Raw genomic sequence first — 23,182 nt, 5'->3', positions numbered from 1 at the left:
TTGACATTTTTCTTTTCATAGTTTTTATTTGTATTTAGAATAATTCTCAATCAGTTCAAACACAATTCCTTTCTTTATATATTTTGTACCCTATTGTTTGTATTCCTACTCGATGATTTTCAGTTTCAGTTTGTTTTAGAAAAAACTTGTGGAGTTTTTGATAAAATAAATCTAAGGGAATAATGCACAGTTGTGTTTTGGTGGATTTAAATTTCTATGATTTAAGTTTTTTTTTTCATATTTTAGTCAACTCGAAATTTGCCTGAAAGAAGTCATGAAGTCAGACCTTTTTGTTGGCATTTTAGGTGCCCGATATGGTTGGGCACCACAAACATATGATGTTTCAGATTCTGCTGGATTGGAATTTCTTGAAAGAACTAAGGCTGGATGTTCAATAACAGAATTGGAAATGAGAGGTTTTGTTGACAAATATCAAAACGAGGCTAATTTAAGAGCATTTTTTTATACTCGAAATAATGACTTCCTCAGGTATACTTAAAATAGCTTCTTTGTGTCAAACTTAATCATTGTTTTCTTAATCACCTGGTCCTTCGAGAGCTGTTACGTTAATTGTTCCTTAATTCAGACATTACAAAAACTATGACTTGTGTGTTTTCAACTTTCCACACCTACCCTACATATGTACCTAAGTGGAAACAGCATTCGTCAAGCGATGTTGTTTTAATATTTCGAGAAATAAAAAAAGGCATTTTCAAAGAAAAATTGTAGGATTGTAGTTAATTGTAGTAAAATTCACTTAGGTAATTGGAATATTAACAAGATATAGCTATCTACAAGTAATGGTAATATTTTTAGTTCATCTCATAAAATTCCAATCGAGATTCGAAGAGATTTCGTTTGTGAAAGTGATCGTGCTGAAGCACAATTGGAAAAATTGAAGGATTGGTTGAAGTCTCAAAGTATGGAAATCTATGAAAAGTATGTTGATAAGTTAAAAGTTTTGAAAAAAAATTGTAACCCTGTTTTTTGTTATTCCTAAAGCCTCAAACAATCAAATTCCATTATTGATGTTGCATAGCTGTCTTTTTCTGGACCTTTGTTTCTGCAGTTTTTTTGTGCTTCAGTTGGAATAAAAATGTCTACATCAAACAATAGTGTGGGAAAACAACAAAGTAATAAAAGTAATGAAAAAGTAATACTTTCTTACTCTCTTTCTAATTACGTTCTTAGTTATCCATGTAAATGGGGTGGCATACTAAATGGCCATGGAATTGTTTCGGGCCTGGAAAGTTTTGGTCAAAGAGTGTTACTTAACCTGTGGAATGCAATTAAAAAACAATTTCTGTCATCAAAGGTAATAATACTACTCTACCATGTGATATTTGTTACTGTTGTTGCAGTAAATACACTTTACTCATGTTTACTAATTCCCTTTTTTCCCCCGTTGTTTAAGGCATTGACGTCAACCGCAAGCGTCATTGAAGAAGGAAAAGATCCACACTACGATTTTGCTAAAGAAATCTCGGCCAGGTTCGTTGGGAGAAAAGCTCTGATTAGTAAAACATTGACGACAATTGATGAATTAAAAAACAAATCAAAAGAAAACATTGTTTTGATTACTGGCAAAAGTGGAAGTGGAAAGACAGCTTTCATGGTTAGAACATTGTATTACTTATCCCCATTGGAACAGAAATCCTTTTAAAGCGGATACCGGCAATATTTTACTGCACTAAGAGAAAAATAGATTTTATTTACAAAAGAAGAAAAGCCTGCTACAGCCACAACAATTCACATCGTTTAAATATATACTTTTTTGCATTACTTATAGTCTGGTTGTTTGTTTCAATCTTTTAATAAAAGCTTATAAGTTTTAACGGTAAAAATGTATTTGAACTTGTTGATATATGCAAGTGCAATAACTAAACAAGGGACAGGAAAAATATATCTGATACTTTTTAAACCACCAAACGTATTTTGTATTTTGAGTTGTGGAAGACAATTCATAGATTGCCAATAGGGGACTCCTAATTCAGACTCTGCAAAGGATTTGAACATAAAGTCAGTATAAGAAATACTGTCATCAAATTGATGTTTGTTGATTGACATGTATGTTTAACATCATTTATAATCACATATAAAACATACATAAGTTTTTATTTATAACCTCCGGATAATGTTCAGAGGGTTGAAATTGACAGGTTGCAATTCAAATTAGCAGTTTGCAGTTTTCATCAATCACTTCTATATTACTTACTTCTATAACGATTGTTGCAAGAAAATAACTGTTAATAAGGAATTAGTGGCATGTGACCCACAGTGCTCCCAGACCACATCTGCGAAGTTTTTTCCTCTCTACAGTCTGCAAACGTTGGTGAAATGACTTTGTATTTCAGATTCAAACCATGTGTTTACAAAGTAAAACTTTACCACTAAATGAAAAAAATGTTAAAAAAAATGTTGCATGATGTTTTTTGCATTTACAGTTAACACATAAATTTTTGTCAAATAAGTTAATCAAAATTATTCTTATTTGTTATTACAGAGCAAGCTAGTCACAACCTACTATGAGAGCAAACCAGATGTTGAACCATGCTGCTTCTTCCTTGATGTCGGTGCAAAGAAACTTTTTATTCTGTTGTATAACATATGCACAAAGCTCAACAGTATGTTTGACTTTGGATTTCCTATATCAGAAAGTTACAGGTAAGTGAAGTTTAGTATGGTTTCTATGGAAAAAATGAGAGTTTTTTCTCAGCCTTATTTTTTTTGTTATCGATTAGAAATAAAAATCTTACTGAGGAAAAGTTGAACACATTAGTAAGATCATTAAAATCGTGAAATTTCAGACCCCTTTGTGTTGGGATATGAGGAAGAAAAAAACCCTAAGTTTGGCGTATTATTTTTTTAACATGCTATTACATTCTAGAGGTCTGTTTCAAGGTTTATCTGAGGACCCTGGTAATTTATCCTAAAGAATTACCATTTTAGTTTTTTTGTAAAATATGTACCATTATGCATTTAGGGAGCTGAAGCAAAAATTTGTTGAACTTTTAAATGCCATTTCGAAAAGATTAAATCATGTGCAGTTTGTCCTGTTTGTTGATGGTTTAAATCAATTGCAAGACCAGAAAATACCCATTACCGATTGGATTCCAGAAGAATTACCAAAGGTATGCGAAAGCATCGGTTTTTAAAAGTTGAAGTTTTGGTGTCTTGTAATACAATTTTAGGCAGATGATGATTAGCAGTAGGATGTGAAAATTCTAAATTTTAAACTTTACTTGCTGTGCCTTATAAAATTTCTGCACGATGATACCAATATATTATAGTACTATTCTGCTGTGATACTGCCGCGCTAATGTCAGCATAAATTGGTACTGTTTAAATAATTGAATGCACTTGTCTAATAAGGAATGAGCCTAAATAATTGCTTGTGGTATTTTCTCAATAAAATTATGAACAAGATTTTAGTTCGCAGTTGAACACATCTTCCCAGACTAGCATTCATGTTTTTATATATCCATAGAACGTTTTTTTTTTAAGGGTTTGTGTTTAGTTTTGTCTTGTATAGACAACACGTTATGTCGAAAACAATTGTCTATCCATAAACAGTTAGCAGAAATTATTAAAGTTGGAGCATTTGAGGTTACAGCACGATCTGAGTTGGTTCGAAAAGTTTTGATGCAACATGGAAAACAGTTGGATGAATCCCCATTCAATAATCAGGTAAGTCTAATTTGAAGCTTTCGACTAAACATCCTAATATATGTAAACATGAAGAAGCTAGACAGTGGTTAAGTTGTCTTCTAAGTACGTACTAATTATTTATAATTAGAGTTTTTTGTAAAAATAGTACTTAGCACAACAACAAGTTTATTGGGTGAGTGTCATTGATTTTTGGTTCTGGTTGTATGTCTGTGCATGCAAAGGGAATGCGTGCTTTTTTTGGGAAAAACTGGAAAATGACATATTTTTTCCATAAGCTACTCACGAAAGTATAGTTGTCATTTTAATATATTATTAAGGTGAAACACTTTACTAAGATTATTTACCATTGTATTTGCATGCTTGCAATTTTAAAGCCAGACAACCTGATAACAGCTAAATGAATGATGTATTCTCCTGCTTCATTATATACTCAAATTGTTGAGTTCACAAACGCATTTGCTTTAAAACTACAGGTTGATGTAAATATTTCGTTAACTGTTTTTTAAAGTACTCTATGGTCATCAAAATGTTAAAAGTCGTTGTTTGCGTGCCTAAGTGAATCCTTATCTTTATTCAACCAACTGCAAAATCATTATACTAGGTTTTAATTGTTAAATTCTAATTTATTTTAGATGAAACTTTTGTTGTCAAAGAAGGATGCAAGCTCACCGTTGTATCTTAAACTTGCTTGTGAAGAACTGCGTGTGTTTGGTGTGTATGAAAAACTAAATGAACAACTTCAGAAATTAGCTCAGACAGTACCACAACTTGTTGAGTTTACATTGCAAAGATTGGAAATGGAAAACGATAAGGAACTTGTGGCTGATGTGTTTTCTCTGTTTTATCACAGCAGAGAAGGTTGGTAGTTTTTACCTCCCTTCCAAATCCTTAACCAAAAGCCTTTTCCTACTTTTAAACTGCATTTTGCTAATAGGTGTAATTTCTAATTTTTAAAAGCTTGCTTATACACTAGCACGTGAGTTATAACGAAGTTTTTAATATTTAAGGGTCACTAGCTAATGAAGCATGGTTAAAAATATTTTTTTTTTAATGTGTACTTAGCTGAACATAGTTAGATGATAGTTAACTTCACGGAGATATTTGATAGGCTTAATTCAATTACCCAATTCTAGAAATGTGTTTTATTTATTAAATGTAGGTCTAAACGAAGATGAGTTGTACGAGACACTTAACATGCTTCACAGCTTTCGTATGATTGATATTCCTGAAATAAAAAGAATTTCGTCTCGCTGTTTTTTCTCTGCCGAATACAGACAGCAACAGATACCAAGAGCTTACTTCCTTAAAATGTTTCGAGCAATCAAGATCTTCCTAACAGAAACCAATCAGAAAGGGTAAATAATTATTTCATTGTGGAAGTAGCAACTATAAAATTTTGTGTCACTTTAAGGTCAGTGTCCACTAGGCATTTAATCGTGGTAATCATTACCTGTATGTTACACGCCTCAATTAGACACTGATCTAAAAATTCATACTAAAAGCATTTAAGCATCAAAAAAAATTTTTTATTTTGTCCTTACATTGTATAGAATAAAATGCGAAAGTATGAAAAACAAGCAAAAATATGTCAGGTTATTTATCTCGGAATAAGCAACCGATTAGCCACCTAAATATAAAAAATCCTTTTAAAGGATTTGATTTCAAAATATGCGCTCAACAGATGTTTAGGTGGCATGCAATAAGCTTCTAACCAGTTCTACTGGTACATTTTATAATCCCGTTATGCACGAAGTTGCCTAGAAAGAATACTTATATAACAAGATTAACGTCAGACCGAGTGGGAACCAAGCTTTATAAGCTGATCAAAATTTTTCTTGGTAATTTGATTTAAGTGTTAAAGGGTTTTTAAGTCAAAAAGTAAACTTAAAAATAATAAAATAAACTTCTACGTTTATTTATAGCACGTTCCAATTACGTTTTAATGATATTATTGCTATTGTGGAATCTCGATACATCCGACCGGGTGGGCTGGATTACTCAGCAAAAGTACACACATGTTTAGCAGGATACTACCAAAAACAAGCTGATCCTTACAACAATATGGAATGGAAAGGAAGTGATCGAAAAGCATTAGCTGAGCTTCCTTACCACATGGTAGGTAGATTTACAGAAATATAATAAACAGATAGCATTGTTGAAGATCATACAAATTGCCTCAATCCATAGCCATATTTTTGCTCTTCTAACAGGTCTTGTGGATCAAAATTAATAAAATCTCAAAACCAAAAAGCTTGAAACAGTGATGTATTTTTCCTGCCATTTGTTTTTACTGCCATGTAGTAAATTACTACTTTATGCTGAGAACGCACAAAACATTCTGCTGAATTAAATTTATGCTGAGGAGGATTCTAGCTGGAAATATGTCGAAGGGGCGGGCAAGTTCCCATAAAATCTTTTTCACAAATTTTCTAAACCTCCTGAATTCTAATCTGACACATCTCCGGACATAATACCATTCCAACAACAAATTTAATAACATTGGATTGTTACAGACCATTTAAAATTATACTAAGTCTGGAATATGTGATTGCTCCTTGTTATGTTGTCTTTTTTAAATTTAATTTAGTATTTGTTATTTCAATTTTTACTATGTTTTACTGTTAAGCTCAGTAAAGGATGTTTGTATTTTTGTGTTTATAAAATAAGTGCATTTGATGTAAAAAGGTTAAATGCTCTACAATAAAAAAACCTACTGGTGGAATTGTGCTGTGAAACATTTTTAGGATTCTATTTCTATTTTTAGTGACAGTTGGACATGAATATATAGAAAAATATTTTGTTAATTTGTCAATAACATAGAACTTAACAAGAACTTCATTTTTTGCCTCAAGTTTGATTTGTGCAGTTTTTTTACTAGTATTTTACTTCTGTGTTTTGCAATCACCTTCACCTTTTTTGTTCCTCTAGAGTGCTTCTGGCATTTTGTGGGATGATTTAAAGCAATTATTGTGCTCACTTAATTTCATGCAAGCTAAAGTCAACGAAGAAATGTGCCTGGAGCTGCTTGAGGATTTTCAAATCCAAAATTTCGTCTTCAATTCGAAAAAAATTGAGCAAGAAAAGACAAACATGATGACCAGCATTGAGTTTTTGGACACAAAGGAGTTTATATCGGAGAATATTCATGTTCTATCGAAGTATGTATACAGCAGCATATATTCATTCATTCGGTCATTCATTCATTCATTCGTTCATTCATACATTTATTTATTTATTTATTTATTCATTCATTCATTCATTCATTCATTCATTCATTCATTCATTGATTCATTGATTTATTTATTTATTTATTTATTTATTTATTTATTTATTTATTTATTTATTTATTTATTTATTTATTTATTTATTTATTTATTTATTTATTTATTTATTTATTTATTTATTTATTTATTTATTTATTTATTTATTTATTTTTTTATTTTTTTATTTATTCATTTATTCATTTATTCATTTATTCATTTATTCATTTATTTATTTATTCATTTATTCATTTATTCATTTATTCATTTATTCATTTATTCATTCACTCACTCACTCACTCACTCACTCACTCACTCACTCACTCACTCACTCATTCATTTATTCATTTATTCATTCATTTATTCATTTATTCATTTATTCATTTATTCATTTATTCATTTATTCATTTATTCATTTATTCATTCATTCATTCATTTATTCATTCATTCATTTACTCATTCATTCATTTATTCATTTACTCATCCATTAAAATTTCCTTCTATAACATTCCCCACGTTTCATTACGACGAAGTCTGATATGCTTCAAAGTCTAGTTATGTTGAAAGTCTAGTTATGTTGAAAACTAAATATAAGTTTTCATATCACTGATGACGATTAACGATTAGCGTAAAGTTTTAATGCTTTAAGATTACGAAGTTGTTCCTTACTTGTGTTGTATACAGCCATCTTCTGATTGTAATTTAATTTATATTGCATGTTGGTATAATGTTACCATACATATTCCTAGTTGAAGCTATAAGTAAGTTCCAGTCTGTGAAGAGATACAGCAAGTTAATGATATTCCAAACTATGTTCACCTTAAATAAACATTTTTTTCTCAAGTCATGAAACCTAATCAAAGTAATCATATATGCTACGCCAATCTTTTGTATTTTTTCATTGTGCATACACAAGTATAACTATTTGTTGTCATATGTGTAGTTACCCAATGTTGTTGATGCAGCAAGCCATGAATTCAAAACAGTTGTGTGACAAGATTGATAGTGAACGTCATTTCACTGGATTTCAATGGCTAAACCGAGAATCTAAAACAGGTGACACTGCTAGTAGTATGACACTGACTGCTCAACAGGTAAGACGTCTAGTTGTGCTGATCAGTTCGGGTGGTGACTTTTTTTTACATATTAGAAAGAAATTAATGCACAGTGTTGTTTAAGGCAATTAATAAAACAAGGTCATATTCCAAATGTTTGAATATGCAGAACTGGTGATTGGTTCAAATTTAGGCACTATTGCTTTGTTATTTAGCCTATTCTTTGCATCAGTTTGTCCAAGGATGAATCAATGATAGCTTGTGGCATGGCAGATGGAGAAGTTGTTCTCTTTGACAAAAACACGACAAAGGTATGATATGTATACTGTTTATAGTGTATTAGTATAAACAATATTTTGAAGAGGCAACTAACTAACTGACTGATCAGGTTGGAACTCCTTTGAACCCTGTGGTGAAAAAACGGGATAACAGAAAATATACAAGGTTTTACTACAGGACTTTTTTAATTTATTTTTTATTTTTTTCATTACCTTGATTTTTTGAGCTTGTATGATCATCTATTTACAAATATTTCCACAGAATAAGACAGTTTAGTTAAATAAATACTGTTGTCAACGTGTGTCCTGCTTAAAAAATATGAAATAAAATAAAATATATATATTATTAAAAGAAATATTAATACCATAAAACACATGAAAACGCACTTTACGCTAGCAAGTAAAAAAAAATGAGGAAAAGTGAAAAACAAAGAGTAAAAAATACTAAAACTGTGTCAAAACAAATACAAGAAGAAGGCAAAAAAGGATAGGACTCTAAAATCTAAAAACAGCTCCACCTAAAAGATTGATGCAAAGCATATGTGAGTTACGAAAACCATAGTTTTAAACATTTCTTAAACTTTAGACTAGATTCATGCGTACTTCAGCTAGCAAAGCATTCAAAAGCTTCGCTGTGGAAAAATAAACTGATTTCCTTGCAAATTCAATTTGGTGGAAGCTTTAGCAAATAATTGTTATTTTGTGTTTGTTCTCATGAGATATCATTTGAAATTAATTGCATTTCACACACATTATTGTTAATACACTCTCCCACAGACATTCGCGTGTGTCAATTCTTAACTGAATCAATAGAGGTAATGTCATTTTTAGGTGTTGTATAAATGAATGATTTTCTTTGCACAACTGTCGATTGATGCTAAGCCTTGCGTTTTTGGCATAATCCTTAAAAACTTTTCAAATTAATACCAAGTAAACATTGCTGATAATTTCATCCATAGGAACTGAGATCGTTCCACGGACATGCGATTGCAATCACGTCCTGCAGCTTTGCAGGTACTTCGAAGCTTTGCTCTGCTTCTCAAGATGGCGTCATATCTGTTTGGGATGTAAACACTGGTCACAGGTGAGTGGTATGGAATCTTAAAACAAAACGTGATAGAAACGTTAATAGTGAATCAAAGGAGAGTTTTTTTAAGAGATGCATACAACATTTCGTTGGTTTTGCAAAACAAAAATCTTCTTGTTATTGTTAGAAATGATATACTTGATAAAAAGAATACAATATCCAACATTTAAGTAGCTTAGTCAGTTTTCATTGCGTGTTTAATGGAAGCAGATTCTTGTATGGATTTCTGAATTTTAATATTTGTGTAATCAAAAATATTATTCTAAATTCTCTGTCAGCTTCTATTTAGTCGCTATTGGAACTATATACTAATACTCACTGTATGCTGTTTGTCTGTGTGGATTTTTTATGGTATAGGACTAGTTTGTTGTAACTCGTGATAATATATGCAACTTAAATAGCTATCGATATTGCATTTTTGTTGACTAAAAGATATAAGATCAAACAGTGAAAACAGTGAAAACAAATGCAAGCACCAGATAAAGTATAAAAAACTGATAACATTAACGTTTTAATCAGGTTACACGTGTTGAAGAAGCATAAACGCCAAGTGAGCTGTTGCCAAGCAACTAAAGATGGTCGACTTCTGTTGTCAACATCATGGGACTACACTGCAAAATTATGGAACTTATCAGATGGTACAATGGCGGGTGAGTTTACTGGGCACAATCATCCTTTTAACTGTGTGGCACTAGATGTTCCGGAGAAACATGCTGCACTGGGTAGTTGGAAAGGAAAGATTCTGATTTGGAATATCTTGGAAAACAAAAAAGTCGATGTAGGTTTTAAATTTTTGCTTAGAATTTTACGTGTTATTGTTTTCTTGTATTTATTCTTGTGTTTTTTTGGCTTATGTTATAGAGACTTGAAAACAGTTTGTCAGGGGGTCACAGTCCTCCGGATTTTCTCAAGCCTTCTTGCCCTTCCCCCCTTTAACCCCTTTTTTCGTATGACCTTGCTTTCCCTTCGACTCCTCCTTTCCATTTCTAGCCATCCCTTCACGTTTCTTTACCAACCAACGTATCAACAATAAACAATAAAGTCACCCAAACAAAGTCAGAAGTAAAAAAGTTGGTATTCCTAAGGAATTTTTCAAATTTAAAATTTCACAACTTATGAAATTCTTTATTAGACTTTTTATTAAGCTGCTAAGCCCCTGCCTCCTGGTAAACTCTTTCCCTTTCGAACTCTATTTAAAGGGGTCAAAATGTGTGCTCCCACGGCTGGTCAGGTAAAAAAAAGGGAAAAAAGTCGGGAAGCTTGTTATAATTAGCAAAGGTTAGCAGAAGTGATCAATTTTGAAAGAAAAAAGTATTTTAGTTTCAAATTGAAAGATTTTTGCCTGCGGCTAAAGATTGTGTAGGTTTTGTTAATTTTTCATGTTGTGAATAAGAACACGCACTTTGCTATTGTTAACAGTGAGGACAAAACAATAATGATCCGGAAAAATTATGGATATCAAGAAGTTTTGGGTCAGATAGGCAATATTTTAAATATTATTATTTATATGCAAAGGAAAGGATTCTGCTTCGACCAATAAGTTTTTTTGTTTCGTTATCCCAACAGAGTTTTCTTGAGAGAACAATCGAGCTTTAAATGTTCATCTTCTTTCAGATTTACAAAGGTCACGAAGGTTCCATCAGAGCTCTTGCATATTCTCCCTCTGGAAGGCATTTGGCTTCTGCTACCGTTTTAGGTGAAATAATTCTGTGGTCAACACAAAACGCAACAAAGGTACCTTCATTTTTTCTTGTACTTCCAATTTTAAAGAAGTTTTATTTTATGGAAAATATTGTTTACAATTTACATAGATTTTTGGGGCGTGGTTTCACTGAAACGAAAATCGATCGAATCCATTGAAGTTTGATGGGCAAAAATTAGGTAGCAATCCTGCTTTTGCATCAATCGACACCAATGGATTTGATCGATGTTTGTATAAGTGGAAACCTACCTTTATACTGCAAACGCCCGCATTTGGATTAGCGCCACCTTTGGGATTAACGCCCTTTTGGGATGTAATCGAGCATTGCTTTCCTAATAACAGATCTGCAGCTATTTTTCTTCAATCTGCTACGTAATTTCTCCTTTTCTTATAAAACAGGTTGGACAAATGTCATGTCAGTCATTTCCAATCAAACAGCTGACTTACACTGCATCTGGGATGGAACTAGTGGCTGCAAGCTCAGATAAAAGTGTTAAGGTTTGTTGGAATAATCAGTATTTTCATTTTGTAAAAATCGTCTCCATTTTCTGCTATACAGAGCTGTGTTTTACCCAAAAATTTGTGCCATATTTCACGTTCTCATTTCGTGGGTACTAGTTTTTGCAGATCCTGAAAATAGGGAAAAAATATTTTATACGATTATATTAAGAGTAAACTGTTGTAAACATGAGATTAACAAGACTTCAAATTAGGCATGACAGTGGTCCGTATCTTCCAGAACGCCAAAGTGTTATTTCTAGCTACGATGGATTTCTCATTTTAAGAATGTTCAGCAAAAAGTAGTATTCTACGGTCACAATATTTAAACGACACCGATGCACAATATGTGAAAGATACCGGTGCATAATATTTGAAGGTAACCGGCGCACACAAGTTAGTTTCATGTAAACAATACATGTTTCAGGTATGGTCCGGAAATTTTGGAAGTCCAGAAATGAACTTTAAATGTGATTCAAATGTCGACGTCGATTTAGCGTTGTCGGTTGTGTCGAACGGAGAAGTCACAGTTATTGGCTACAACAGCGGGAAGGTTGTGGTGTTGGATAAAGATATGAGTTTGTTGCGCGATTGGATGGCTCATACTTCACCTATACGTTCTTTATCGTTCATTCAAAACGAAGACAAAACTTTTGACTTGCTTACTGCTTCTGAAGATGGTCTTATCAAGCGTTGGAAATTCTGCCGCAATGAATCTGTTTTTGTTCTTCATGGTCACACGGCCGCTGTGAAGTGTGTGCGTGCAAAACAAGCTTATGTTTTGTCAGCGTCAGAAGATTTTTCTGTGCGACTGTGGCCAGGTATTTTGTTTGAAGAGGAGGAAAGTACGTCGAAAGTTGAGGCTGCTGCTGTATTGCGTGGTCACACTGGCATTGTTACGTGTTGTGATTTACCAGAGAGTGAAACTTTTGCCATATCCGGATCAACAGATAAAGTCAGTGGATTTTTAATTTGTTTTATGTTTATTAGTTTTTTATTGGTTAATTTTAGGGCTATAATAGACAAGCTGGAATATTGTTAAAGTGATTTGACTATTTAAGTTTCTAGTACGAAAAAGCAATTCGTCGGAAATAAGTTTTTGAAATAAACTCCATAGACAGTCATGCAAAAAATTTCTGCAAAATTATTTTTGTGACAGTACTGATGCAGTCTGTTCCTTACCATGTGAGGCGCCCATCCTTATAGCTTACTCAATTAATATTTGTTTGCCTTTCTTAGACCCTAATCATCTGGGATCTCACAAACAAGTTGATGCTCTGTAGAATATACACGGCACATGCTGACGGCATCACGACGTGTTGTTGGTCAGAATTCGGTAACTATGTCGTCACTGGCTCGAACGATTTTCTAATTAAAGTTTGGGATACAAAATATCTGATTGCTAACAAGGACGATGCGAGTAAATTAATTGCTAAAATTACAATTAGTGGGCATACAAGCACCATCTTGGACGTCAAATACAAGGTACGCTTCTGATAGTTTCCTTATATTACAAAATTTATTTTTTACATTTTTTCGAATATTTGAACTTTTCAAAAATCGCTGAATAGAATGTGTGTCTGCTTTTGAAAAATGGTACAAACATAGGTTTTCTTTTGTTTAGGGCAACATGTTTTTTTGTTTTAGACAACTGCGGGTTTCATTGTGTATAAGTCAACCGCAGGTTTTCTTGAGCGTTTAGACAATCACGGGTCTTTTTATGTTTAAGACAACAGCGGGTTGCCATATATTAAATACAACCATGGGTATCCTTATGCTAAAAACAACCACGGGTTTCCATATGCTAAAATCACCACTTACACATAGGCATCTGTTTTTTTTTAGTTTGGTTGTATCGCTTCTAGTTCAGTGGATGGCGTTTTAAAAATCTGGACACACAAGGGCGTTGAAATAACTACGTTGCAACAACACAAAGAAAGAATTAACTGTTGTGAAATCTTTGCAGACTTTGAAGTTGAGAAGAAAGCGAAGGAGAGTGACGGGAATTGGTTGGAGAAAGATGACGAGCGTGGTATCCAGCAGAAGATTCGAGCGTTCAAACCGAAGAATCTGTTCGATGTGTTTGTTTACACAGCAAGCGATGACGGTACCTTGCAAAGTTGTCGACCTTTTAAGGTAATGCATGTTGTTTGACGTGCATATTCTGTATGGTTAGCCTTACATATAAATCGAAGGATATATCCTGTCAATTATTTCCAGAAGGGGTTATGACTTAGACGGGGAATATTTAATGCTCATTTTGAGCTACGTGGACCCAATTAAGGTCCTCACTCTATCAGAAAACCCTTTGCACTAAGCTATGACGGTATGTTCGTTGCTACTTCACTCTGTTATAAATGTTTCGACATTATAGTTATGTAAATGAATTAAAACCTAATCGTTGATTAAAATCATCATTGTCGTTCTTTGTTTAACTTCCGTTCTAAATAGGGAGATGGGCTGGGTTGGGTGGAAGTGGCTTTACAATATGTTCACTATCTGATAAATAAAGTCGGTAAAAACGCTTCATCTACCGATAAAACAGACTGTTGCGTAAACTCTTAAAAAATCATTCGGACCAACCTAGGTAACTAGCTTAATTCTGTTCTCTGTTGTAGCCACATCTTATCAATGAGTTATACGGCCATGCTGACGTTGTCACTGATGTGGTGGCAGGTGAAACCACGTCGGAAATCATCTCGTGTAGTATGGACCAATCTGTGAAAATGTGGAAGTTTACGGTAACTATGTTGTTTCGTTCTTTTCTTTCGTTTCGTTTTGTTCGTTTTGTTTCGTTATGTTGTTTATTTATCACATCCAACAAATACCCAGTAAAAACTGCTTGTTGCAACTTCATAGTTTTGTTTTTCTGCATGTCAATGAACACAGGCGGCAAAGGATGACCAATCTTCGTCAGTTCACTCCGGCGGTGTGACCTGCATGACAAGTTACAGAGGAAGTGAGACCTTTGTCAGCGGTGGAAGAGATGGATATATTCACCTTCCCGATGGTACAAGATTTCTAGCATATAGACACACTGTTTTGATTGGTGTGAGTTTTTACGACCAAAATATGATTGTGACTTTGGATCACGTGGGTGAAATCAAACTCTGGTCCCTCAAAACGCTTACAGTGAAGGCGAAATTAACGGTAACGGATGAAAACGTATCAGCAATAGCTGTACCTGAGGAGGGAGAGAAAATGATTATCTTGTTCTGCGAAAAAAATGCCAAAGTGATCGTTTTTAAAAAGGACGAGTTGTAAGTAGCTTTTTAGTAAGTTTTGAACCAGAGATCATCAGATTTCCTCGTCGCTGCTTTGCCAACTGAGCTGTCGGTCGAATAGTGAGGAGAGTTGGCTATTAAGAACCCTTCTTCTCGGGTTATAGAGCAAAGTGGATAACATAGCAAGCAGTGCGTTGAAAAACTTGTTTTCTGTATTTTATTGCTCACTCTTCTTTTCGTGATTTATTACGATTGTTTTAACTTTGCATTTGGTTTCGAAAACATTAACCCTTGTGCGCCAGTTTTTGAGAAGTACCCTTTTGGCCAAAATATAATAAGCTTCTAAAATTTGACTTGTGACTGGTGGCTAAGATAAATATGTTCTTGTTTGGTACCGTTGGGTAACCTAAGCCATTGTCGTTCTGAAAAATCCACTTTCCTTACCACAGCAGGTCGGGAAGGTTCGACTGTGGGACTGTTTTCGTGATTCTTTAACGTCGCGCGGTTAGGGTTGAATAAAATTTCCGAAAAAAAAGTTCTGTTTCCGAAGTGGCACACGAAATATCGTGTAATTTGAAGACGGGCGACCCTGTGAATTCTTTCACGAGTTAACGACTAGTCTTTGTATTAACAGCCCTCGTCTGTCTTTCTCTGCCCCAAATAGTACCACAGTAGCGAGACGCCCGAAATGAGGTATAAAGGACAGGCCTTGCCGTGGGTTTGTGAACTGGACACTGACTACTCTAATATATAGCTGGTTTCCAATTTATAGGGTCATTCCACCTAGTAATACATTCAATTCTTTCTCTAGGCAAGTGAAGAGTGTGTGCGAATGGCCAGGTGTGGTCAACGTTTACATCGTTCCTAACAGTCACTATCTAGCTGTTGCAACAACAACTATTAGATGCATTATCACTGATGTCACTGATGTGAGCGGAGTAAGTATACGTTTGTTCGGTCCCTCGCTCGCTGGCTTTGATTGTATTATCTTGTTTCTGTGCGCTTAAAATACTTCAAATATGGCAAAAATGTAAAAGTATGTATATTATAACGTTCATTGTTCATCTGTGAGCCAAAGATAGTAGCTGCGAGTAGTGAAGAGCATATTCCTGTAAATTTTTCCTACAAGTGACTTCCATGGGATTTTTGGGCTTCAACTATTGGGTAAAAGTTTGTCGTACACCCTGTTAGCGGGTAAGAAGTACAGTAGCTTCTTTTTGTATATTAAATTCTGTGTTAATTTAGGAATCCCGAAAGTTGGAAGTTTTTGCAGATTCATTAGCAGAAGTTGCAACGACAAGTGATATTAACTACATGATAACTGGTTCTTCAAAAGGAGTGGTCACCCGCTGGGAAAGTAATGATGCCGATCATGTAAAACGCGCCAGTAAAAAGGTAACTATTTGGTGCCTATTTGTATTTCGGTACATACTGATAACATACATGGTGTATGAAGTGCCCATTTACATTTAGGTACCTATCTAATTCCAATCACATGCTCTGTGTAAAATCATCCATTGTATTTATTGAATCAATGATGTAAAAAGTGCCCATTTGTATTTAGGTTCATGATAAAGACATAACTGGCTTGTTAGTTTTCGACGGTGCGTCTAATTCTTGGCTTGTGACTGCTTCTAAAGATTGCACCCTGAAAGTGTGGCAGTTTCAACATAATAAATTTAAAGAGATTAAACAGGTGAGAGAAGCTGTTTGTAGAAAGTAACCAATGCTTTTATAAACAAAAGCTTTATAACTAACGTAAAATTTACAGAAAGTTATAAGGGCGTGTCTTTTTGGTAGCTGCTGAAATTGATTTATCGAGTTACCGAAATAAATACTTCACCGTCGAAATGAAGTGCGCTTTAACGCTGCAAAAAAGTGCACGCCCTTGAATGGAAATTTCCCGCAGATAACAAAAAGGCGAAAATGCGTACGCCCGTTTGAATAATTATAATGCTAAACTAAAACTACAGTATTCTGTAATTCTTGTTAAAGCAACATTTTTAAAACAGCCACAAGAAATAACATGACCCGTTTGGTATTTCCTGTGAAGCTGTGTATGTTTGTATTTTGTCATAGGTTGGTTTGTTTCATTGCGGCTCACCTGTGACGAAGCTGATCGGCTACGTGAAAAACCGTCAAATTCTTTTATTTGTCGGCGACGAGAATGGCAATGTGACAAGACTCGCTTTTCAGAATGATTTGTTAGACATTTAAAATTTGAAATTAAGAAGTTAGGAAATACGTATAAAATTGTTCGGTTTTAAGTTCGTTTAGAATAGCAGGCTTTGATCGGTAAGATTTTCAATAAAATTTCGATTGTCTCGAATATCTAACTTCCACAGAAGCTCGACAATTATACTATAAAAACTTTGGGATTTCGTTCGTTTTTATTTTAATTTATTTTTAGCAGAATGTGGTTTAACTAAACTTGTATTTTGATTTTGTCGTTTTTAAAAATAATTTTACGCAGTATTTTATAAAAAAAAAATACAAACAACGCCCTCTGGAGAAAGGTTCAATGCCCTTTAAAAAATATCTCAAAATTAACTTTGGTTGCGGTGTTTTAAAAAGGAAATTTGTTATTATTTTACACTTGCATTTTATGTTTTTTTAGTTATTATTTGTAAATTTTTCTTTGCACATATTCGTAAATTTCGCAGATAATTTTCTGTCGCGTATTGTTTTCATCACTTTCCTAAATTAATGAGCTATTCCAAAAATATAAAAGTTTTAGGTGATGATATACCCAGTGCTGTCCTGCTTATTTAGCCTCGTTCTCATGTATTGTATATAATTTCTCATCAACGAAAAGTGTCGGTGTGACGAGATGGACACCATGTATATGTGTCCCTGAAGCGGAAAAGCTTTAGGACAAAAAAAATGTAATCAGCCAGTAAAATTTTATGCCACCTCGTCCCCAGGACATCTTATATTCTGACATCATGACGTTCGTATCGCTGCCCCGATGTCAAAAAGATACAAGATAGAACAACTTTGCTTAAAAATACGTTCAAATTAAAGATTTTAACACACGTAAACAGACAGAAAGTTTCATACAATCCTGATGACAGTATAGGGACAGTATACCAAGCTGCATCTGTGTGCGTAAAGTCAAACTTTGTATCAGTCTTTTTACTGAAATAGGTGATTGTTTCCTTGCACTTTATCGATTTTATATTTCGTTGAAAATTGTTTTAAGATTTGCCGCTTTAGTCTTCGTATCGTTTTGCATATGCTTCCTGATCAGGCAATGACATACTGTCGTCCGACGAAAACTCGTTATCGCTATCATATGACGTGTCGGTACTTTCACTTATGTCCCTATTAGTTTCATTGTTTACGTCTGGATATAAATTTTTTTGCAAATCACTATCCTTCTCTGCTGATCTGTCGATTATATCGTGTATACTGACGGAATTATCGTCATTATCTGCTAAATTGTCGGTGATATCCGGTATATTAACGGGATCAAGTGTTGCAACGTCGCCACTGCTTCCTAAGATGTCTGTGTCATGAAATAATTCAGTAGATTCGTCCATGGGTTGGTCTTCAACTGATGTGTTATTAGTGTTATTATACCTATTGCGTGCGGCGCTTGCAGTAATATCTCTTCGAAGGCTTTCATTATCGCAATAAGATGCTTCTTCGCAGAGACTATAGGGCGGAGGTGGTGCATCTATTTTTGCAGGTTGACTTTCGTCATATTCTACGTAAGGTGGAGGTCGCACATATGGTTGCTCTGAGCGTGGGTATTTATTTGTCATGCGCATGCGCGGTCTGCTCGCACGCTCACCCTTTTTATAAAACCTGTCAATCATGATCCAAACAACAAGAATAAACATGAGGACTCCAACAATGGTAAATAGAGCGACAGAATAACGAGAGACATTGTGGGGTTTGGCGTGATGGTGCGTCAGAACAATGGCTGTTTCCAAACTTTGTAACGGACAGTTGTTTTCATCCATGGCGTTATCGCAGTCGTTCACTCCGTCACACTTCAATGAACAATCAATATATTTCCACTCGTCACACATGAATAACTGTTTATATCCAACGTCAATACATTGTTTATCTATGGAAGCTACAGCCTGGAATACACCATAAAAGTTTAAAGTGGTGAGTGAACTCTTCTTCCTATGAGAAGTGAGTGATATAACTACTTTATTGCTTGGTATAACAAGAGTTTTAGACGGGTGAGATGTATTTGACGACCAGTAAATTTCGTTTTTACTCGGAACAACAATTCGTACTTCGTCCTCTATAAAAGGAGCCACTGACCACTCCTTGAAGTTCAGGGACACGTATTTTTGTTGTGGAACATTAATGGTCCAGTTACATGAATACACGTCGTCCAGCCATCTTCTGGGAGTAGCGAAAGAACCAGAATAGCCCGTAAGCTCTCCGCCGCATACTTCTGAAAATTTATAAAACATTTTTACAGTTGGAAGCATTTCGACCCTACCAGAGAGAAAATTTGGACGTGTTCTATACGCAATGTATATAACATTACTGGAAGAACGCAATTCATTCACAGGCGGGTTTTCTTCACAGAAATCTCCTAATACATAACCTGCAGTGCGCTCTCCTTCCCGTAGATAAATATTCGTGTATGGACATGAACCGGGTGGTAAATCAAATTGTAAGAACTGCAAATCGATGACTTTATTTGCTGGGCCGAGTATAGTCCATGCGCATTGGTGCGATTTTTGTGATAAATGAATATATGATGGAACAGTTATGTATCCACTAGACTCTGTTAACAAACCACCACAGCCTTCCTTCTCGAACACTGCGTAGAAGGTGTGATTCTCATTCAATTCTTTTATAGTATGATCAACAACTTGTGATTTGGTCTTGTTGCTTGTTAGTTGTATAGAAAGGACGTTCCCTGATGAAAATATGACGTCATTTGGAGGGCGTTCGAGACTATAAATAGATGTCTCACTATTTTCTGTTATTTCCAATCTGTCACCAAGACCTAACGTAAACGCTTTTATAGACAAAACAATTCGCGACCCTTCCTCCATTTTTATTTTCCACTTGCACGACGTGCCATCCGGATAACCTAATGGGAAAAACGGACTAGTTAGAATGCCAAATGATTGGTTAAAAAACACGTGATTGCAATTAGTCGGTGTTTCTACATGAAATATCTCATCAGATGTCCTCCTTTCGACTTGGTATGAGTAATAACATTGTGCGAGTAAAATAATTCGTAGGAATACTGAGCACATTCTGCAAAAGAGCATATCCGATTTTTCAAGTATTGATAAACTAAATATTTCGGATTTCCAGCTGCAGATTTGTCTATCTTATTAAAGCTACAACGTCTTGAACATTCTCCTTTAAAAATAAGAGGATCTGCTGCTGATTCGTCTTATCAAACGTACACGGCGTAGACCTTTGAAGATCTTTGGAGTTCGTTGTTTCTGTTTTTCTTTTATCTTTCTTCTAAAGTCTCCGTCTGTTCAAATACCAGGCTGATATTTTTGCAGCAAGCTAGCCAGCTCGTTCCCGAACGTGCAGATCATTCAGCATGATAAATTATCTCAGTGGTTTTCGAATTAGTTAATCAAGCGTGAAAAAGAACTCATTGATTTGACATCAATCTCGTCCCCAGGGATTGTTTAAATTCCATCCAACACAAAAATCCTAACAATTCTGGGGATAAAGTTGGTTTAACATTTAAAGAGTTAAATTTTATTAGTGGAATATTCCGTTTCAAAATAGCTCTCAAATTTTGTTTCCGTGAAGTCTAAGATTTTTTTCAGTTTTTACACGAAAATCATATTGGGTACGAAGTGGGGTTTTCAAAAATATGTTTACACCGTATTTCTTTTCACATGTACAAAAGTATGTGATATTTTGAGATTTCAAAAGCAATCAATCTCTGAGCATTTGAAGTGTTTAACCCGTTCTTCAGATTACCCAGCTAACCTGCACATTTTTCTTTTTAATGTTCACAATATTTTCCCTAACCCTCTTTCCCAAATTGTTTTGCTCCAACCTCGTCCACAGAGTTTTGTAGCCCCTGAGCCGTTATTACGGAGTGGCCAACAACCTTTTCGCCGCTATCAACTTCATCAACAAGGCAAAAGGCCCTGGGAACGAGGTTGGTTTTGCATCAATATTGACTAAAGTCAAGCAAATGTAGTCAAACTTTTATGTCAGGTGAAGTCCCCTTCTCTTATTCTACACAAAGAAGCTTTAAAATTGTTTGTCAGGATAATCCTCCTCCATTCTTAACCCCAGAGCTCTTTGAGATGAACGTAGGCTTTATCTCAGAGAGATCTGGGGACGAAAATGATTCTTCTCCTCAACCTCGTCCACGGGAATCTTTTTTTTTTTTACTTTTTTATATTGTCATCCAAATATAAAAAACTAATAAAGAGTCCCGGAGACGTGGTTGCTATCCTTCTGAGTTGGAGGTTGTAACGGTGATTTCCAGCGCATCCACACAATATCTTTCTACAGGCTAATATTACAATGGACCGTATATAATCTCGCAATCTTTTTTTGGAGGACTCAAAGAAGGTCTTGCATGTTAAATTACCTTTACTTTTTTGAAGGTATCGTATATAGTTTTATTTATAATTTTTTTTTATTTAAAATAATGCTTTTACAGAATGACATATAAAAAGGTATTCTTTATTGCTATTAAATAGGATCCTGTTTGGAAAAACTAAAAACTACAAAATATATATCATTTTGTATAAATATCAACACTTTAAAAAATGTCACGCTAAAAACTAACTGAATGTATGGAACAGAGAAAGTATGCACGTCATAGAAGTCGTTACGTGAAAAAAACTAAAACCGCAATAGACTCCGTTGAAAAGGTGAAAGCAAACGACATCCTTGTCTGATGAAAACAGTTATAAATTGTAAAAACAAAAAAACTAATATATGTGTATGTATATTAAAAGTCAAAAAGAGCCACTGAAAATAAAGGAAAGCCTAGACAGGATTAACAGTGAGTAGAACATGTCGCAAAAAAAGAAGGAGAAAACAAAAACACAGACCGCAAAAAAGTTTGGAAAAAATAAATTACTTTAAGTAAATTACTGATTAATAAATTACTGCCTAGACAATTTTTCTTTAAAACTAGCATTACTATCGTTCGTGCGAATTGCAAGAAGCCGTAGCAACGAATTCGCATTTCTGGTGCTATGGCTTTTTGCGTGTAACTGATAGATTAGTTTATCATAGGTTATACTACTAGAGTTAAAAAAGAAAGTCAATCACTAATCATTCTTGGTGCAGAAAAAACAACAATCGTTGGTTTTGTTACGAAAAGCGCGGATTTAAAGGATCGTTTACATGGCACGATTCCTCGTATACAGAATTTGTTCAGATATCTCTTTCTCGCGTTTTATTTACACCAATCTCTTCACCAGGACTTTTATTTCGCTTTTTGATGTGATCGAATAGCGCAAAAGAAGTTTTTCCTAGCCTCCATGCGCACGTTAGAAAGGAAAAAAGAAAACGTGGAGATGGCATCTTATTCACTGTAATTACAAACAACTCGTATGTAAAATTGTTAAAGAAGAGACAGCATAAAATTTCTCCAACCCACACCTAGTAAATAAATTTGCTATCTCGGCTCCAGGGCTCTGTATTTTCCATCGCACAACACAGCAAATACGTTTGTTCGTAGCCATGGTGAGAAGCCGGACGGCCTAGGAAACGATCCGACATCCCCCGAAGTGAGTCATGTGTTTTGAAAGTGACCCACACTGAAAAAAGTGGCGAAATGTTTGTTGGATGGTATGATACCAGAGGCAAATCGTACGATTTGGGTGGGTTGTTAAAAAGTGTCTATCCCCACTGACAGAAAAAAATTGTAAGACCTACTCAGTTATTATCTCAGTCTTTGAGATAGCTAGCTAGGTAAACTGAGGCATGACATGAGCTAAAAAAAGGGAGTATAACTAAAGCATGATAAGCTAGCTAGGAACCTGTGTGAACAACGTTAGCTATCCACACCACTACAGTGTAGTGGATTCAAAGACCTGTAAAAGAAACAGCAGGGTATATGTAAGATTTACTATTTTTTGTGTATGAAATCTGTTTAACCCAGATGCTCTGTGGCACCTAGCTTGACATAGGTGTCATGTATGTGGTGGATCTATCTTGCAACACATAATTTTATTTCAAAATAGTCTTGAACAAATTGAACAGAGAATCTAAGATCTTAGCTGCTAAAGTGAGACATTACCATATAAAACCTTGCTAAACCTTTACTATGCACTTTTTTAATTCCCATCAAACTATATCACTATGGTGTGGTATTCCTTTATCATTACTTTGTTCATTTTTAACAAATAGGGAACAATTTGTATAATCAACAACTCTCTGTTCTCTCATAAGACTATCCACCATGGTGTATTCCAGGATATGTCCTAG

General features: G+C 34.6%; 1 protein-coding gene across 1 annotated transcript in view; it reads left to right on the top strand.

The window, feature by feature from the left end:
* The window catches only part of LOC130647406 (telomerase protein component 1-like), a 31,369-nt gene extending 13,929 nt beyond the window's left edge, over positions 1–17,440 (top strand). The window contains exons 18-43 of the mRNA XM_057453256.1: positions 247–489; positions 817–939; positions 1,192–1,315; positions 1,415–1,615; positions 2,504–2,664; positions 2,984–3,131; positions 3,505–3,687; positions 4,302–4,527; positions 4,829–5,024; positions 5,592–5,784; positions 6,598–6,827; positions 7,873–8,023; positions 8,200–8,295; positions 9,222–9,346; positions 9,869–10,127; positions 10,964–11,083; positions 11,451–11,549; positions 11,977–12,504; positions 12,789–13,034; positions 13,395–13,685; positions 14,168–14,290; positions 14,439–14,809; positions 15,585–15,711; positions 16,019–16,168; positions 16,338–16,469; positions 16,853–17,440. Of these exons, the coding sequence (XP_057309239.1) occupies positions 247–489; positions 817–939; positions 1,192–1,315; positions 1,415–1,615; positions 2,504–2,664; positions 2,984–3,131; positions 3,505–3,687; positions 4,302–4,527; positions 4,829–5,024; positions 5,592–5,784; positions 6,598–6,827; positions 7,873–8,023; positions 8,200–8,295; positions 9,222–9,346; positions 9,869–10,127; positions 10,964–11,083; positions 11,451–11,549; positions 11,977–12,504; positions 12,789–13,034; positions 13,395–13,685; positions 14,168–14,290; positions 14,439–14,809; positions 15,585–15,711; positions 16,019–16,168; positions 16,338–16,469; positions 16,853–16,990 (4,984 nt within the window). The 3' untranslated portion in view covers positions 16,991–17,440. The remainder of the gene's footprint in view (positions 1–246; positions 490–816; positions 940–1,191; positions 1,316–1,414; positions 1,616–2,503; positions 2,665–2,983; positions 3,132–3,504; positions 3,688–4,301; positions 4,528–4,828; positions 5,025–5,591; positions 5,785–6,597; positions 6,828–7,872; positions 8,024–8,199; positions 8,296–9,221; positions 9,347–9,868; positions 10,128–10,963; positions 11,084–11,450; positions 11,550–11,976; positions 12,505–12,788; positions 13,035–13,394; positions 13,686–14,167; positions 14,291–14,438; positions 14,810–15,584; positions 15,712–16,018; positions 16,169–16,337; positions 16,470–16,852) is intronic.
* Positions 17,441–23,182: the final 5,742 nt, after the last annotated feature.

The sequence above is a fragment of the Hydractinia symbiolongicarpus genome, chromosome 6 (genome assembly GCF_029227915.1).
Source record: "Hydractinia symbiolongicarpus strain clone_291-10 chromosome 6, HSymV2.1, whole genome shotgun sequence".
NCBI lineage: Eukaryota > Metazoa > Cnidaria > Hydrozoa > Anthoathecata > Hydractiniidae > Hydractinia > Hydractinia symbiolongicarpus.
The sequence above is the reverse complement of the archived record's forward strand: the minus strand, read 5'-3'. Positions and strand labels throughout refer to the sequence as shown.